This window comes from Leucoraja erinacea, chromosome 7 (assembly GCF_028641065.1).
Source record: "Leucoraja erinacea ecotype New England chromosome 7, Leri_hhj_1, whole genome shotgun sequence".
NCBI classification, from domain to species: Eukaryota; Metazoa; Chordata; class Chondrichthyes; order Rajiformes; family Rajidae; genus Leucoraja; species Leucoraja erinaceus.
In genome coordinates, this window is record NC_073383.1 from 46,445,947 (window position 1) to 46,466,092 (window position 20,146).

The 20,146-nt window shown below is 39.8% G+C and overlaps 1 protein-coding gene across 4 annotated transcripts in view; it reads right to left on the bottom strand.

Moving 5' to 3' along the window:
- Positions 1-20,146, bottom strand: part of raph1a (Ras association (RalGDS/AF-6) and pleckstrin homology domains 1a) — a 187,405-nt gene that overhangs the window by 30,389 nt on the left and 136,870 nt on the right. For all 4 annotated transcript variants that reach the window (XM_055638477.1, XM_055638476.1, XM_055638475.1 and 1 more), the window contains 6 exons: positions 17,361-17,438; positions 16,375-16,534; positions 12,396-12,517; positions 10,382-10,447; positions 5,923-6,066; positions 423-533 (listed from right to left, as the gene is read on the bottom strand). In XM_055638477.1, coding sequence (XP_055494452.1) covers positions 423-533; positions 5,923-6,066; positions 10,382-10,447; positions 12,396-12,517; positions 16,375-16,534; positions 17,361-17,438 — 681 coding nt within the window. The remainder of the gene's footprint in view (positions 1-422; positions 534-5,922; positions 6,067-10,381; positions 10,448-12,395; positions 12,518-16,374; positions 16,535-17,360; positions 17,439-20,146) is intronic.

Sequence of the window (20,146 nt, forward strand, 5' to 3'; positions counted from 1 at the left end):
GGATGTAAGGGCAGAGACAGTCTGAAGTAATGGAATAAAGGAGGCTGGATAAGAAAGGACAAAAAATTGTTAGACCAAGTGGTTTGAAGTTTCATTTAAACAAGTGGAAGTAGAAATAAAACTGTGATATGATAGCAATGCTGTCCCAATCCATGAAGCTCAGATTGACATTTAATTAGTGATTTTTTTTTTTCATTGATTGCCAAGTCAATGTTGGAATACCAATGTTTATGTTCTAAATGGCCAAATAACAATACAAGTGGAGTAAGACTGTATCTTAGCCGAAGCATTTCTTTTCTCATTCTCAGATGCTGAAGTGCAAAATAACCATTACCTAACTGACTGGACGAATAAAAAAAAAAAGAGCTGACTGGCCTAGCTCGCAGAATTAAAATTATTTAAAACTTAGCACAACATCTCACTTTAAGTGCACAGCAGTAGTCTGTCGGGGCCTTGTACTTGCTTCGATAATCCTGGCCGTAGTACACATTCATGTGGTCCAGCTGAATGAAACAGGCCAAGTCCCGAGAGGTCTGGAAAACAGAATTGTACCAGTGTCTTCAATATTCTCAAATATATAGTGAAACCACTTCTAATGATACATTGGTACACTTGTCTGGGCAAGGAAAAGGAAGAGGAACAGGAAAGCAAACTTTCATATTACTAAGTGAAAGGTCTTTCTCTTAAGTTGTTGTTGAATTGTACACCAGGAGTTCACTGTTGTAGTATCTTATCAACAAACAAGCATTAAAAAAACTGCTACATCTTCGCGGGTCATTTCTCAAAAGTCTTTTAGCCATAGAAGCATATGAATTAGGAGGGTGGGTAGACCACTTGGCCCTATTCTGCCATTTCATGGAATTAAGGCTAAAGTGATCAGAACCTGAACTCTATGTTCCTGTCTACCCACAGTAACTTACCGACCTTGATCAAGAACCCATCTCCCATAAAAATATTCAAAGACATAGTTTTAAGAGATGTGACTGCTTGAGAATTTTCTTTTTAAAGCCTCAGCTCAGTCATCTCAAAGCAGAGTATTAGATTTTTTTCCAGGCAGAGGTAGATCAGACATATTACGCTTGGTCCCTCATGCACATCATTGATACAGATTGTGAACTGCAGGGGCCCCAACAAAGGATGACAGTAGCATCTCATTGGTCACAACCTGTCAGACCAAAAATGACCAATTTATTGCTACTCTCTGCTCACTGACTGTTAATGAGTCCTCTAGCCACATCAATATATCAGCTCAATATTATTTGCTCTAATTGCATTTAATTATCTCTAGCATTGCATAATGTTGAAGACTACCTAAAACTCCACAAACACCATCTCAACTCTCTGATCTACATATCCCGGCTACACATCCCATTCTATAACATTTTGAGCTGTTGACCTCATTGGCCATTTTGCCTGGATCCTCTGGAAATTAAGTATCCAGGAATATTTAATTCCCATCCTTAGCCAATTTGCAACCACATTTATGTTTGTACCATTAATTTATTTCCTGGCTATGAATGCTGCTGCACATTCAGATAAGCCCATTCAGTGTTGTCATTGTATTCTTATGTTTCTATGCGTTATCTCCTTGTGACAGACTCTAAATCCCATTGTTCATTGTGTAAATTGACCATTCTTGATAAGTTTCTACATATCCCCTGACCAGATTCCATTGCCGCTATTTAATTTAACATTTTATCTGCACCCCCAGTTATTTGATTTGCAAGGATATTAGTCTAACCACAATTCAAGTGACGCCTATCCCAAAGGAGCATGTCTTTATTTCTCCAGTACTAATGCCAGTGCCTCGTAAATTGAAATAAATTTCTCTCATGCCAATCTTTGAGACATTCGATTCTCTAATTTTATTCAGTTCAGTTAATACCAGGGCGCAATTAAATTCTTTGTTCATATAAAGTTCAGAGTAAGTATACATTAATGATACATACAATAATTTTTACGTGCAAAATAGCAGAAAGATGCAAGATTGGAGTGTAATCCAAAGTAATGCAAAAAGATATTAAAGTACAATAATGGAACAATCGAATGAGGTAGAGTTAAAAGAAAGAATATGTGGCAGCACCTCCAGGAAGGGGTCGTAAAAAAGGTGAATGGGTCAGAAGTATGATAGCATTGGTAAAGAAACTGTTCTTAAGTCAGGAAATCTGAACCTTCAATGAACTCTATATAGGTGGCGCCATCAGCAATGGCAGTCTCGTCAACAGTTTGTCTGTCTTATAAAACTTTTAAAATTATAAAAGGACTTCACAAGCTAGATGCAGGTAAAATGTTCCCAATGATGGGGGAGCCCAGAACCAGGGGACACAGTCTAAGAATAAAAGGGAGGCCATTTAAAACTGAGATGAATTTAAAAGAGATAGAGCTCTAGGGGCTAGCAGAATCAAGGGATATGCGGAGAAGGCAGGCACGGGTTACTGATTGTGGATGATCACCCATGATCACAATGAATGGCGGTGCAGGCTCGAAGGGCTAAATGGCCTCCTATTTTCTATGTTTCAATGTCTTTTCGTCTTTTTGTTATTTTTAGTGTGTTTCAAAAAGTTTGTGTTAATGTTCTCAGGTTTGTTTTATGTGAGAGGTGGGAAACTTTTTTTTAATCTCTTACTTTGCCGGAGATGCTATTGTTTTCCAGATCGTATATCCGTTCGCTCTGCGGCCTAACATCATGGACCTGGAGGCTTTGCTCAAGACTGACTTTGAGCCCCACCGCGGGGCCGTGAACTTACCATCAGAGCCTGCGATCCCTTGCCTGGGATCGACGCTCCAACCGCAGCCTGTGGATTTCACCATCGAGGAGCCCGCAGCCTCAGGTAGAGACTGATGTCGGGAAGCTCCAAAGCTGCAAGAGGTTTGACTAGCCCCGACCGCCCGGTGTGGAGGGCTCGACCGCCAACTGCGGAAACCAAGATCGCCTCGTCAACGGAAGGCTCGAGACCTCCCGAGAACAAAGAAGGGAAGAGATTTAACTTTTTATCGGCCTTCAATCAGTGAGGAATGTGGAGGAGTCACTGTGGTGGATATTTATGTTAAAATGTATTTTGTGTGTCTTGTTGCTTTTGATTGGTATGACTGCATGGCAAATCAAATTCCTCGTATGTTGCAAAACATACTTTGCTAATAAAGTATGATCATGAATATGATTTTCCAGGAAGATGGAAGCTAGAAAAAAAAGAATGGTCAGGGTGAATTGTATCCTCGACAACACATCCAGCCTTCCAGATGCTATGCACTGTGAATATGTACTGGATGGAAGTGACAAGCCTCTGATAGACCGAGCTGTGTTCATCACTTTATGCAGGTTCAGGCAGTCACAAGCAGAGCAGTCGTAATACCAGCCTGAGATGCATCCCATCAGAATACTTTCTTTGGTTCGGGAAATCCTCTCAGACAAGCCGAAGTTTCTCAAACGTGAGATTACTGGTGATATGCATAGCTATTGACCACCTGTACAGCAGTCCATTGACAACGACAGGGTTGCTTTCAGCACCAAACTACAACAGACTTGCAATTACTATAGTAGCTCTATGTTATCATGGTTTAGTTTACTTAGAATAACTGATAATTTATCATATTTTTATTTTTGTTGTTGCCTGTAAAGCTGCAGCAAGTAATTTATTTCAGTTCATATCCAGTTCATAGAACACTTGACTCAGTTGACTCTCACTCCTTGTGTCAACAACCAACTCTTTTGTATTGTTGACGTTAAGGGCTAGGTGGTTGTCCTGTCACCAATCTCACTAATCCAGCCGACAGCTGTAGTATCATCAGCGAACGTAAAGGTTGATTTGGCATTGCATTCAGCAGCACAGACCTGGGTATACAGGGAGTAGAGCAAGGGGATGAGCACACAACCCGGAGAAGCACCAGTGTTGAGGGTCAGCGTGGAGGAAATGTTATGACAATTTTTGAACAACTGAGGTCAGAAAGTCAGAAGCCATTTATAGATGGAGGCCTCAAGGCCGAGGTCCAAAACTTTAAAGATGAATTTATTTGGTTTTATGGTTTTGAAGGTCAAACTGTAGTCAATGAATAACATCCTGATACAGATGTTCTTATTGTCAAGGTGATCCAGAGCTCTATATTGCACAAGAGACAAAACATTCTCCATAAATCTTTTTTTCTTGCATGCAAATTGCATGGGATCTAAATTGTCAGGAAGGCTGACACAGATGTGGGCCATCACAAATCTTTTAAAGTACTTTATTATAGTCGATGTTAGAGCTACCAGGCAGTAATCATTGAACCAGGTCACTTGATATTTCTTGGAGACGAGAATGATGCAGGTTTCCTTGAAGCAGATGAACATACAAGGTATTGAGCTCATCCAGTGGAGATCAGTCATTATATTTTAATACCATGATCTAATCCAGAGATTATCATTGTGGTTCTGCTTTTTAATTTGCACCCTGGTTACTTATATTATTTTTGCAGAACTGTCTTCGTTGTCCTACCTATGTCACTGGTTCTCACCTGGACAATTATAATTGCATTTTTCCTTTCTCATTTCTCTTCCTCTTCAGTTCTGAACAGATTCCCCAGCCCTGGCTCTGGGCAAACAACTCGGACTTTATAACTCATGCTACCAATGCAAATAATGGTCTATAACCCTCTAGCTATACTGTTCCTTGTTCTTTTAGAACTTCCCTATTCTGTCTGTCGATGAGTGGCCACCAATTCAAAGTGTTATTATGCAGGAAGTGATTAAACAATATAGTGGGGCTTCAGAGCAATCTGATGTTGAAGGCACAAGGAAATTAAAATGCTGGAATTCTGAAGAAAAAACAAGGTGCTGGGTCAGGACCCTTCTTCAGGATGCCTAACCATTCCCTCCACAGATGCTAACTGCTCGAGTACATCCAAGTCCTTTGTGAATTTGATGTTGAGTGCCAGCAGGGAGCTTCACATATCGGGCCATACATTAAAAAACACCATTCTAACATTATGCATGGTTTATTTTTGGAAAACTAAATTGTAAAATGAGTCTGTGAATTTTCCTTTATTCCTGCATCTCTTTTTTCCCCTTATAGCTTCCCTTTTTGCAGTCTGCAACAAGAACTGCATCAAATCTTCACCTTAATTATGAGCAGTTTTGGGCCCCATATCTGAGGAAGGGTGTGCTGGTGTTAGACAGAGGTCCAGGAGTGGTTTCGATGAATGATCCCAGGTATGATTGGGTTAACGTATGATGAGTATTTGACAGCGCTGGGCCTATACTCACTGGAGTTCAGTAGGATGAGGGGGGAATGTTTCATCCTGTGGGAGATACTAGGACCAGAGAGCACAGTCTCAGAATAAAAGGACGTACCTTTCGAAAAGAGTTGAGTAGGAATTTCTTTAGCCAGACGGTGGCGAGTCTGTGGAATTCATTGCCACAGGCGTCTGTGGAGATCATCTTTAGGTATTTTTAAACCATAGATTGATAGGTTCTTGATTAGTAAGGGTGTGAGAGGTTACAGGGAGAAGGCAGAAGAATGGGGTTGAGAGGGAAAGATAGATCAGCCATGATTGAATGGTGGAGTAGATTCGATGGGCCGAATGGCTCAATTCCGTTCTTATGTCTTATGAATTTACAATGCATTTCAGAATATCCATGAATGCTAAAATGATAATCTTCTTCAGATTAGATGAGCCCCTCTTGCCCCCACATCACCTTTCCTGAAAAAGCTTATGTAGTTACTACATGCAGGTCCCTGCTTGGATAAAAAACCGTTCCAAACAATCACAGAGAGAGGCAACAATGTCGGCAAGAGTGAAGAATATCACAAAAACAGAACCCAAGGTGCGAGTGGTTATTGCAGTGTTTTTCCAGAAGCAATTAATTCTTCTGTTGATCTGTTGAAGATGTACTTCAGCTGCGACACCATTAATTCATTTAAAAAAGGTCCTCTGAAAAGACCATACCTTTGTCTTTCCTTTAGGGACATAATAGATTCCAGAAGCTCTGAGCAGGAAATAGCGCTTCTTCCATGATTTCTTGCCATCTTCCTTCAGCCACAGCAAACCCTCAATTTCTGGAATAGTCACAGAACTTCCAAAGAAAAATTCCTGTAATAAAACAAAATCAAAGCAACTAATTCATGCACCTCAAAGATTAGGATGCTAGGACAGTGAGTTAATTGGCCAGAGCTGCTGTAAGCATCTAGATTCAGCATGCAGTTATAAACATATTCCATAAGAGTCACAACTTTTCAAAATGGAGACAAATTAAGAAATTGGGCGAAGAGTATAGAATATTACACCTCTTCAGAGGACACATCTTGCAACCCCTTGCATATAGAGCAAGGCTCATTCAGAATATGTTTGAAACTATTCAAATGTGCTCAAGAAATTTCAATTTCCTGGCCTATTAGTTTTGTCCTTGTTCCTTATTTCCTTAGAATGTGCTCCCAGTTGGTCAAGTGAGCTGAAAAGCTGCTGGAGCGGTTGACAATTCAATACCTCACATTTTCCTTGAAATAGTTTTTTGCTGGTTCATATTATTAGACCCAGTGATCTAATGAAAAGATATTCAATGAATTTACATCCAGGTTTTCTATTCTTGAAATGTTGTGAGCTTGCAAATGTTTCATTGCATGAACCCCTGCAAAACTCAGAATAAGTTTAGTTGCTTGATTTAAAGAGAGACAAGGAAAGAGCGTTCACGTCACGGCCCTGTTTTCATCAATCTATCCATCACCATGCACAAGAAGCGCAAGACAGACACCATTGTATGCAGATGCCGAGAAGTGTGTTCAGCTCAGTTCTAATCTTGTGTGTGGACTCGATAAGAAGAAGATTCAGTAAGGAAGAATACATTTCTGCTTATCAATGTAAAAACAAAAATCTAATCTTGTTTTTTTCTGAGAATGTAATTATTTTCTCCAACTGGGAGTTTGAGTTTGAGTTTAGTTTTATTGCCATGTGTATCGAGGTACAGTGAAAAGCTTTTGTTGCATGTTAACTTTGCGAGTCTCAAATAAAATCGGAAAATGCTGGAAACACTCATCAGACCAGGCAGCATTGTGGAATAAGAAACAAAGACCTTTTGACCTGAAACATTAAATCAAGGAACAAAACTAATTCTTTAACTGATGCTTAGTGTTGCCAACACTTTTGGAAAATTTTGGCTCAAGTTCACTATGGATAGGGAACTCTTATACAAATAACGTAAGTGTTTTTATTGTCTAAGTGGATCCAGTGCGGAGTGCCAGTGAGATCGCATCCTCCGTGGACCTATTGTGACGGTAGGCGAACTGTAGTGGGTTGAGGTTCTTATTGAGGGAGGAGTTGATATGTCTCAAAACCAACCTCTCAAAGCACCACGAACATTAGTGCCACTAGTCTATGAGGCACGTCACCTTAGTCTTCTTGGGCACCGGTATTATTGATGCCCTTTTAAAGCAGGTGGGAACCTCAGATCTCAGCAGTGAGAGGTTGAAAATGCCAGCCAGTTGGGCTGCGCAGATTTTGAGAACTCGACCGGGTATACCATCAGGTCCAGGTGCTTTCTGAGGGTTCACCCCCCTGAAGGATCTTCTGACGTCAGCCTCTGTGACTGTGACAGTAATACCATCAGGGCTTATCGGGGCTCGGGAAGGCACATCACATACAAGAGAAGAATGTCTCTGTATTAATACTGTAGGTCATTCGAATATAATGCATGCATTGGACACAGGAAAAGGTGCTGTGTAAAGTATGGGAAGGAATGACAAGCAATTCATGTGTCAACACACACTTCAGTTCATTTTTACCAATAACATCTGTTAGTGTCAATTGACAGCATCAAAAGTGGATGAACCCAAAATGCTGGGTGGAATTTCAACACCATAGTTAGTTTTCACTGGTGAATGTGGCACATGTCAATATTCTTAACAGGCAGTTGGATTTGGGGAATACTCATTCCCAATTTAGACCCAGACAGAATAAACTGGTGAACTATTGACCACTTAATTATTTTCTTAAATTTGTAGAGAATTAATGCCCTGGCACGGTCGCTGTATTTGAATGAACATCTTTGTCCGAAACACTAGTAGATGAGAAGAAGGGAAGACAAAATCTTGCTGTGGTAGTTTTTCTATCCAAAGCTGGAGAAAATAAAAGTCCCTTTACAAAGCATAGGTGAGTTATCTTAAACAGGTTCCTATTACAAAAATATATTCAATATTCAAATTTATATTTTCACAATTCAGCAACATTTTTGATCTTAGCATTAAGACATAGTGAATTCATGGCAAATTGCACTTTGAAGCATGTATACCTAGGTGTTTTCAAATTTCAGAAACCAATCCTTACACTGAACATTTACCAGCCTTGGAGGGCATCTACCACACACGGTGCCTCAGGAAGGCCGTCAGCATCCATAAAGACTCCTCACACCCTTGTAACGGACTGTTCGAACTACTTCCCTCCGGCAGACGTTACAAGGCCTTCTACGCCCGAACCTCCAGACTTAGAAACAGCTTTATTCCCAGAGTTATAGCGGCTCTGAACCGGCCCTGCTGAGTGCCCCCCACCCCCCCTGGACTGTCTCCCTCGGACGGTCACGTCACACAGCTTATTTATTTATTTTACTTTTCTTTTACATCGGTTGGAAGCTGCATACTAAATCTCGTTGCACTGATGTGCAATGACAATAAAAGATATTATTATTATTATTATTATTAAAATTCAGAAACCTTCAAGTTCAAGTTCAACGATGGCAATCCAAACCATCTGCATGGTTAAAAAGTCCAGGAATCACTTCCTGAAATATTATCCTATAATGGCATATATTAAAATGTTCTCAACTGAAAGCAGACATTTTTTTTAAATATGGAGAGCGTCAGTAATTAAAAAGAAAATGGCATACATCATGGATGTACCAACTTCAATCAGCAAAGCTAGCACTCGATTTTCACCATAGCCTTGATTATGGCAATTCTGTGAAATTTTGAAAATGGGTCAACTTGGGCTTCGATAGTACAGTGATTGATAATCGTGCCTAAATGTACTTGTCCAACACTTAAGGGTTATTCACCACCTAGCATGGGAACAGCTGAGCGTGATGTTGAAGAACTATTCTAAAGCTAAAGTATAAAATGCTCAATTTGAATTGGCCTTTCAATGCTGCTATTGGGCTCAATTTGGCCAGTTTCCCAAGCGGAGAGTTTTTCTCTTATGATACTGAATTTTATGTAAATCTGGTGTTAATGGTGAATATTCCACTTTTTTCTACAACTGATTAAAAAAGTTATAAAAGGAAAGTTGTGCGGCTTTTGGCGAAAATCTCTCAGCAAATTTGAAACAAGAGTTAATGTACCAAATTGACCATTCATCAGTCTGAGATGAAAATGTTTTATGATACTGGTAAAGAGAGGAACAGGAGAAAACAAAAGGGAAGATGTGTAATGTGGTTAGGAGAGATTTGAAGGTAAAAGGGATGAATGCACAAGGCAAAAGGTGGAGAAAAAGAAATAAGTAAATAACAGATTAGCCCACATGAATTATAAATAAGAGAGAATTATCAAATTAGTGAAATACCGTAATTATTATAATTCTGAAATAAAATCAGAATATGCTAGCACTATTCACCAATCATTTAATTTATGTTGAGTCCGGAAGGTTGGAATGTGCCTTGTTGAAGAACTAGATGCTGTTCTTTAAACTCGTGCTGAGTTTTTCTGGATCAGTGTAGGAGTCCAAAGACAGAGACCAGAATAGAAGTGTGATAAAAAAATATATAAATGACACATGACTGAAAGGCCAGGGTCAGGAGGTACTCCAAAAAGCAGTGAACACAACATTCTAAAGGTAGGACAAAAAACAACATTTGTTTCAACAGGAAAGTATCCTTGGAGTTCTGGTGATTTTGTTTTGCAGTTTCAGATAATTATCCAGTTACTGCTCCTCTACAATGATTTTTTTAAAATTTATTACCCATTCCCATTATCATCTTCTTTCACGATGTACTACCATCCCATCTATCATTTATTGCCTTCTACTGCTGACCGCAAAGATCCTATTTTGTTATCATTTCCCCTTTAATCATTAATTTTTCTGGGTCTGATGAAAGATAATTGGCTAGAAAACCCTCATGCTTGATAGAAACTGCCTGACTGCGAGGTTCAATAGCTCAAATTTATTAAACTGTTGTGAAATCCAATTGCTTTCTTTCTGAATTTTCTCCTTTTGGTTCTGATAAATTGTTCATTCCATCACATAAACAAGTCTCTATTCAGCATGAATTTTGTTACCGATTGGCAATACTTGTGTTTTCATTTCAGCTTCTCTTTCATTTGTTGTGCGAATCATTAGGCTGAGAATGAAAAGGGTCACCCTAATAGTCAGATACAAAATGAACTTCAATTATTTCAAGAATTCATAACTTATACTGCTGACTCACCTCAAGCAATGCTTCTTTATTTCTGTCTGCCATTTCAGAGTTCTCCCTCTTCCCAAGTAGATAATTCTGTAATAAATAAAACTCATTAAAGCAGTTAAAGACATGCTCGAAATGTTTCTGCAATGCGGTTCATCAATGCAGTGCGATCCGTTACCTGCTGCTGTACTCAGTGCAGTCCCATGCTCCAAGAACAGTTGACCAAGTTGGTTTGCACCAAGCAAGACCACAGTGATACCACAGCTAGCCTGCATCCACTACTCTGCATTCTGGAACATCAGGATAGGGATGCACAGAAGAATACAAGTCAGTGATGCATTTAGAGAGGGGATTGTCTGATTACCTTTGTCTGATTGTATTTGTGCAGAGTTAGGGTATCAAACAGTAATTGATGAGATTCTGGGCAGTGCAAGCTGCCCTATTAGTGTATATATTTCTTTCTTGCAGATTTTGAGGTCCCAGATTTTGAAAAAATTCCTAATGTTGTTCCCGCACTGCTAAATAATCAGAATTTTAATTCAACACTAAAATATATGCAAATCAAATCAATAAGGATGAAATTTAGATTATGTGCAATGCAGGCTCAGTGATAACCAAGAAAAGCCCCACAAATGCCTGGTATTTGGAAGTTAAGAGGGGAGATAACCCAGAGAGGCAAAGAGCAGAAGATCTGGAAATGCACGTCTGTTTGGGAGGGCTGTTAAATCTTCAAAGATTTAAGCCTCATGCCATCAAAGCAAGTCGATTACACGAGGAAGCAACAAGTCTCCGGTTTTAATATTAACTTCTCAACTGAAGTTGTGCACTTCAATCCATTTCACAGCCTTTGCTGTGTGCCTCACCTGAATACAAGCTGTACGAGGTAAAGAAATTTTGCAGGACTCGTGAAGGCAATTTTGAAGTCATTGGTCCAGATCGTATATTCAATTTGTTCATTCAGCTGAAATCCTCAATTCCATAAACACAAGGAAGAATAAAATGCATCCAAAATTTAGACCAGTTGACAATTAAGAGGGGATTCGGAGATGAGGGTGAAAGCATATGAAAGATCTCCATAGGGCAGGAAGTCTTCCTGGACAGGGAGTTCAGGGACAGATGACAGAATATGACACAGCTGGCCTTCGGTACATAGCAGCACTGAAACTGGAGCTTTCCCATGGGCAAGTCTCCACATCAGTGGTGGCATGTGGTCAAAACGTTTGGGCAATAGAACATAAAAAGAAAAAGCAAAACCTTTGTAGTTTTATAAATGTCACCTAGACTGATATCTCTACATTCAATTACTTAGTAATAGCATTACATTAAATCTAATAGAGAGCAGTCTGAAAATAATTTAAATAGTTTGAAGGCATTGTAAAATATATGGTTGCGGTCCACAGTAAGAACCTTTCACCCAGTTTCATCCCTTCCCACCCCACGTGCCCATCACCCACATATTCCCCCTATTGGCTGCTCTATCCCTTCCCCCCACTGTTCCCATTTGCCAACCAGCTTTCCCTTATTTGGTTCCACACTGCTTTTCTTATCAGCTTCCGTCATGTCAAGTCAAGTCGTCAAGTTTATTTGTCACATACACATACGAGATGTGCAGTGAAATGAAAGTGGCAATGCTCGCGGACTTTTGTGCAAAAGACAAACAACAAAACAACCAAATTATATTGTAATCCTTTGTTGTCCTGTCAAGCCTCTCTTGCTTTGTCCCACCCTTTCCACCCCCTCAATCCCCTCCCACCCCTGACTCCGTCTGCCAATCTTCTCTCCCCCCCCCCCCCCCCCCCCTCACTGGGGTTCACTCGTCACTTGCCAGATCTTGCCCCACCCCACCCCATCACTTTACACTGGGAACTTCCCCTCTACTCCACCAGTCCAGGTGAAGGGACTTTACCCGAAATGTGGACCATCCATTTCCCTCCACAGATACAATCTAGCCTTTCTGGATTCCTTCAGCAGTTTGATCTTTGAACAAAGTAAAGGAGCAGATCTGCCACGGAACATTTTCCTTGCAAGCTTTACATACCTGTGGATTTTTAAAAAGAGCGTACTTCTCAATGCGTTCAGTAAACATGAGCTTATTCTGACTGTCCCTAGTCCAGTTCAGCAAGTTTTCCACCAGATTTTCATGATCTTCAAAGATTCTTTCTGTAATGGTAAAATACATAGGTTTTATAACATGTGGAGACCTGGAGAATGCACAACCCACATCTTATTCTCCATTTCACGGGCCATGTTGTGTCACATCACATGAAGGTTTGTCCATACACTGGGACCAATTTTATTTCTGCATCTTTCATAAATTATCTGGAAAAGCTGCATTGCAATGGCTTAATGTAAATCAACCATCACTGACCCAGCCCAAAGTAAACCCTGGCCCAAGTTAAAGTCAATATCTCGCCCCTCACATTCGGTACGTCAACCCTGTAGACACATTTTTCAGTTTACAACATTTTAACTGCAGCAGATGGATCAAGTATCTCACAATCAGTAAATTGTGTTTTAATTTGCTATCACCCCCCCCCCCCCCCCCTCATGAGATATTTATAGTAATCTGACCCTGGAGTTTATAGTAATTTGACCATAAGACATTGGAGCAGAATTAGGTCATTTCTCCTTCCCTTTCCCTGTAACCTTTGATGACTTTACTAATCAAGTACCTATCAATCTCCATTTTTTAAATACCTAGTGATATATGTGGCATTGGATTTATTTTACCAGCTTGGTACTGAATATCAGAAATTCATCTAATAGGTCAATGTATAAACAAGAATATTTTATCATGGCTATTGGGATTATCATTGAAGTATTAGGCAAAGATGGTCATTGCCCACAAGTGATCTAAGCAACCCTACATTCAGCAGTGGGCTTATATTGCCAAATATCTACTTGTACAATATTGGATGTAGCAATTGTGGTCGAAATGTTGTAACTAAGTTTTCCATTATTTCCCTCACATGAACTTTCGAGAACTGTCTGAAGATTGAGTGAAGCACCATGGAACATTCAAGCACAAATTGTTAATCTGTTTTATTGTAAGCTTTTCCCTTAACGCTGCATTTGTGGTGCACATTGAGACTATTTTGTTTCAATGACTTATTGCATGAGTTCCATTGCCACAAAGATGCCATCCATTTTAGACATAGTTTCTAATTGTGATTGCTCTTTATTGCCAGAGCCAGAGTCAATGAATTATTTTTAATTAGCTGTTTGGCCTTAGTTTATTGGGAAGTGGAAGTATACAACTGAGGAAACTACTGACCAATTAGAAAATGTCTAACAGACAAAACTAAGTCAATATAATTATATAGCCTTTCAATAAAACAATCCCAATGGGTTGTAAACATTAACCTGCTTTATTACAATTCTATTGCAAAATGAATATTTTAATTTGTAATTTCCCTTGTTACTTTATAGTTACAATTGGGAGGTCACGCATACTGTGGAAACCCACACATCCAACCTGGATTTTTTTTTAATGTTGAGAGCAGAGGGGAAACCTACAACTTGTTTAAAAATGTACAAAGGCAGAACTATCTTAATCTATAATGTAACAGTGCATAGCATCTTAACTTTGAGTAAAAACAATTTGTCACTCCAAGAAACTAATTACAGAACTTTAATTGTCTCCTGAATCACGAGAACAATTTGTAATCCTCCAATAACACTGATCTGCCTTGGAAATTCTCTTAGTCATACTTTTGCTGGGCACATCCAATCAATTATCTGGGTAGCTTGTATTCAGGAATGTACCCATGCAACTCCCTTTATAACCATTTATAACCATGCAACATTGTGTAGCAGTGTTGTGAATATGCTTATGATTTGAAGTAAGCAATAGTCTTTAACATGTCCTTTTCTATGATAAGTAATTGTCAAAAATAGTTCATTCAACCGCTTAAGAAGAGTCCACTGGTTGAATGCTCATATTGGTTTGATAACAAACAAGCTGTATTGTTCTGACCTTTGGTGATACTAAGAATTCCAAAAAGCACAGATTTAGACTGAGATTTCATTAAAATGTCAATTAGATGTGTTTTCAAAGCCATGCAGTTACAATAATTTAAATGAGAATATATTTAGGCAGCCCTTCTGAGATCTGAAAGGTCATTGCAACTCTCTATGTACTAGACTTTTGGTATTAAACAAAACAGCATGCACACACTGTGCTATAACTGAGATTTCAATAATAAATAATGGAGGTGATATGGAATTCTTACATCCTGTTATTCCAATTTGAGTAAAATCACCTTGCACTATTGAAGATTTCAATTTTCCCCATAATCAAGAAATTTACTGCAGCGTGTTGTGTTTGAAAGGGGCATTTCTAGTTTGGGTATTTGATAGTTTTGGCAATGGTGATAGTAGGAAGAAAGATTTCACTGAATGAATGACTGTAAATATATTTGAATAAGAATTATTCTTGCTGCACTGGTAGATAGGTGATAAGGATGAATCCTAACAGTGTAAAAAAAAAGTATCTACAGCGCATCTGATATTGTTGTATTTGATAGGTCTGGAGTACAAGAAAAATATTTTCAAATGGCACCTACCCAGAAACAAAAGTTAATTTCCAGCACACAAGAATATATAACAAAAGGAGATGTCCTGTGTGACCAGGTTGAATATAATGAACCTATAATCTCTGAATAGAACTATCATCTTAAGTCAGTATATTGTGAACAGGAGTACACGTACCCACTTGACACTCTTCACAAAGCACTGATTCTGTTAAATTGGGTCTTGATCCTCCAGTTCTTTTATTCACAGTAATGAATTGCTCATTGCTCATTGTGAGGAGCCTGCTGTGAGGGTCGGCCAGAGTGATGGGGTAGTTGTTCATTGCTGAGATCTGGGCATCAAGCTCGATATCACAATGCAGATGTTGCCAGTTACCAGTAACAGTCGACATCTTAACTCATTCTCCCTGCACTAATCCTCACAGGTATGTCCTCCACAATGAGCAATGACAAATTATGTCACTTTTATATTCACTGCTGGATTTGTGGCTGATTCCCCCGCACAGCGTCAATGGCGGCAGGGAATTGCACCAGTTTCCCAGCATCCATGCTTCCACCTCAGCAGTGGGGTGGGCAAAGGTTTATACTGATACAACGTCAGTACCATGTTCCTATATCTAAACTGCTATAAAGATCCCTTTAAGTGCAGATTCCATTAGACCTCTCATTCCTGGCAACGGATGCTGAGCACTAAGTGAGGTGCCAGTGTAGATTCTTGGAAATGTCATTACATAAAAGATTCTGAGAAACACTGACAGTCGATGTTGAGACACTGGTTAATCTGGCTCGGACATCTAAAACTAGATAAAGTTAAAACTATCGAGGTATGGTTCAGTCATTTAGGATTTGAATGATACTTTAGATGAAGAGAAATAGTGATTAGGTGAGTATGTAGACTTAAGGAAAGTGATCAGCCTTTGTCTTTTCAATCATGGTTCAGAGTTAAGGGCCTGTCCCACCAGCATGCGATTGCATGCGTCTAGCGCGACCAAACGGAACCGGAGTTTGCGCTAAGTACGCGGTAAGTACGCGCAAAGTTCGCACGTGACGTAATTTACGTCATATTCACCAATCAGCTGGGCAGGAGGTGGGCCGACTGAATTTGGACGTTGCACGGCGTCGGGCGGTGACGTCATCGCGCAATGCCATGCGCTAGGCGTACGCCATCAAGATTGCTGCGTACGACGTCAAGATTCTGCGTACGCCGTCAAGTTGCTGCATACGCCCTCAATGCGCCTGCAGGCCAACAGGCCATTGGCACGCGGAATTTTGGACAGTGCAGGATTTTCAGAGCCCCGTGGATGTCGGGACCAGCCCCGCACAACTCCATATGCCTCCGCGGTTCGAAGTGGGACCGGCCCCGCGCGGCCGTACACCTCAAGCGACCACGTTTGGTCGCGCTAGACGCATGTAATTGCATGTTGGTGGGACAGGCCCTTTAAACTATATGCTTGTACAACTGGTTGCTGAACAACATTAACTCACCCATCTGAAGTTCAGGAATTGTTTCCACCAATGACCAATCTGAGCTGAATCCACAGTGAGATTTATCCATCAGGTTGTCCAGCACCTGCCTGACTGACTGTCTTTCATCGACCATCATAGTTTTGGAGCTCTCATCAGACATGTGGACCCGTATCACCAGCTGCGTGACAAAAATCAAACAGTTAACCAGAAAGTTTTAACTTTTACTTCATTACCTCCGATATCAAACCAATTCATGTTCCTACATGCAAAATATCAGCCTAAAATGCAATGTACAATATCTGTCACAGCCTTATTTTAATTTCTGATTAGCTCCATTAACTAAATATAAAAATATATTAATAAGCAAAATGAATGATTAAGAATAACAAACCTTTAAGTCAATTCCCAAGTAAGCATGGTTACATTTTATGCTTTGTGAAGTATGAACTACCAACTACCCCTGCTAAGGGCAGCGGATTTGTATCAATCATAGTTGTACACAATGTGGCCCTTGTGGCTAAAGGAATCAGGGGGTATGGAGAGAAGGCAGGTATAGGATACTGAGTTGGATGATCAGCCATGATCATATTGAATGGCGGTGCAGGCTCGAAGGGCCGAATGGCCTACTCCTGCACCTATTTTCTATGCTTCTATGTAATTATAATAGCAATGTGAACAAGAGGGATTTTTATGATATTGATTTTTTTCTTCTCTTTTTTCCCGAATATGTTTTTATTTCTACATTTTCCACCTTTAATTCAAATTTACTTTCTGAAAATCAAATCCCGAAACACAGTCATAGCGTGGAGCAATTATGAAAATAACTTTGGAAATAATGTCTCTCCAAATTATTTTTACAGAGTCTGTGAGAACAGATAGTTCATACATCTAATTCATTCTTAGATATTTCTCTACTTGTGCTGAATGACCTGGTGGTTCTTTTCAAAATCTTGTCTGTTTAATACTTTACAATATTTTTTTCATTGCTCTTAACCATCGCATACCTTTTTAACTTGTGCCTCTTTGATTTTCTCTAACGCCACCCTAATTTTTTCTGCTTTCTGTCTGGCAGCCTGTTCCTCCTGTAATACACAGTTAGCAAATGAAGACAAATTAAGTCACTGTAATATCCAGCAGAATATACCTTACAAATTGACAACAGAAGGGAAAGCAACTTCCAGCTATTTTAATCAACATCCCCAAATCTTGCAGCATCAGAGAGGAGTTTGAATTGGATGGCACAAAAGAACTGCAGATTCACTTCCAAGTAATCATTACATTTACACCAGGCTTTTTTTCCTGCCAATGCTGTAAATTATACTGGAAAACATAGTTCTTATCAAAGAGAAATTTTGAAAAAGTATTTTCTATTGTTCCACTAATACCTTAAAGGGAACAAATTGCATGTGGTGTTAACCAAATTGTATACATTCAAAATAAAAACTGCTTTATGTATATTGTCTGATTACTTTTTTTATAAAGCCTTTCAAATGTGTAATGAAAATGAGACATTAAAAATAAACTCAGTTTCTTTTGCTATCATTCTTATTTCTTGCAAACCATCATTGACATCGTACAGCAAGGGCTTACCTGCATGTTCCAGGATGGCATGAAGAGGTACAATGATAGAGCTTTGGCTCAAAGCAGCTTTGCTAACTGACAGCAGCAGCTGGAATAATTTAGGGATATACCAAATGTAATGCATAATCCCAGGCCACAAAAGACTGGTTCCTAATGTGATGACATGATTCAAGCTCTTACCTGAGAACCCAATTAAGAACCCAAGGAACAATAAAAAACAGTAGCAACAGATTGCTTCACCAACACTGTCACTCATGAAATGATCAAATCTCCCCACCCTTTTTAATTTAAAAAAACGATTGTCTTTCATTCATCACATGCGAGATAATATAAGACACAGCAGGTGCAGACACTTAAGGGCACAATACAAATTTTATGTTTTGATATTGTACACTATTAACGTTATGCATTTCGCCTAGTTTGGTCTCTAAGGAGTCCAATCTCAATTCTCAAAGGGAAATAAATGAGAAACGTCAACAAGTTTTAGGCAGTGAACAGATAAGGTAATAAGGCAGTTTAACCATGACCAGAAGATTGCAATATTTCTATGCATCCATATCCATTTTTAAAAAAAATGTTTACAACTCTGGCCTATTGTCCCAGATTGGGGGGGGGGGGGGGGGGGGGGGGAGGGGATTGTAAAGGGGTTTTCTCTGACCACCTGGTGTTGACTAGGTTATCTTGTGTAAGGATTAAAGGTAGCGCTCTTTCTTCCCTTGAGGCAGAACTCCTGAAATGATAGGCAGGCAGCAGTGTCATCCGTTGCCCTGAAGAGAAGCAGTAAAAGTGCAAAGTAGACACGAGAGATTAAGTAGCAAGAGAGAATACAATTGCACCATTTAAAAATATTCACAAAACAGAAATCCATGTCATTTTATATTGCATACTTAAAAGATGTATTTCAGATTTTCCGTTCATATATTTGAATATGAGGACTTCAATTTAAAACCTTTGTCTTTCAGAGACAGTCCACAGGATCTCATCACTGATTTGTTTAGTAATTGTCTTCCCTTTTCCACTGAGCAAACTGGTTCATGCAGGATAGTTTCATAGGCAATCACATCTCAATATCTTGCAATGCCGCGCACTGTTGGCAGTCATTGATAATGGGTGCAACACAACTGAGCTTGCCTCCTTCATTGGGGTTCAAAATCCCTTCTCGCCAACGAATCAATAGACAATAGTACAAGGAAGGCAAGGCCCATATTAGCAGCTCTACAGTCATCTAATTGAGATCTAATAATCTGAACAAAAATCAACAATCAGTCTTATTTACTAATCCACAGGGAGATCCATCCTCTTCCTTTCTGAATCAAAGGCGACAAACTGAATGTACTAAATGAAAGAAAATATTTGTGTACAGATCTGCTAGAAGCAACCTGGAGCTGATGTCTGTAGTGTGTAATTTCAAGGCACCTAAACCAGTCAACGGGATGGATGATACAATCTAACTGCTTCAAAACTGACAGCTTATTCTAAAATTAGCTAGACTGGCGCAAATCTGAAGCCGTAGACCCACTTCCAAGTGTAACAACCAGCCATCTGCAAGTCTTTACAAGTCTAACAGCTGGTTCAATCAAGCAGCTAATTGCATGGTCTAAATCTAACCTAATTTACTTGAAAAGAAATGGTCTGGAGAAACCTTCCACCAATCAGCGGACTAGAGAACGCGGCTGATTGGGAGCAACCCCAGGTTTGTATTTCTGCTTTCTGGTTAAGGGTACAGTGAGTTAAGGGTACAGTGAGAAGGGTACAGAGAGTTAAGGGTACAGAGAGTTAAGGGTACAGAGAGTTAAGAGTGCTTTTTAGTAAAGGTACAGTTTAAAGGATTAAGATTTTTATAGTGGGAGTGAGTTGATTTAATTTGGGGGTTTGCCATGGCAGTTGAGATTGGCTCCATGGTTTGCTCATCCTGCAACATGTGGGAGATCAGGGATATTCGGTGTCCCTGGTGACTACGTGTGCAGGAAGTGTGTCCAGCTGCAGCTCCTGGCAGACTGCATTGAACGATTGGAGCTGCGGTTGGATTCATACTGGAGCATCCACGATGCTGAGAAAGTCGTGAATAGCACGTACAGTGAGTTGGCCACACCGCAGGTAAAAGTTAAGCGGACAGAAAAAGGGAACGTATGGCCACTAGCCAGCGTAGCAGTAGGCAGGTAGTGCAGGAGTCCCCTGCGGTCATCTGTTGGGGGAGAACAAGGACATG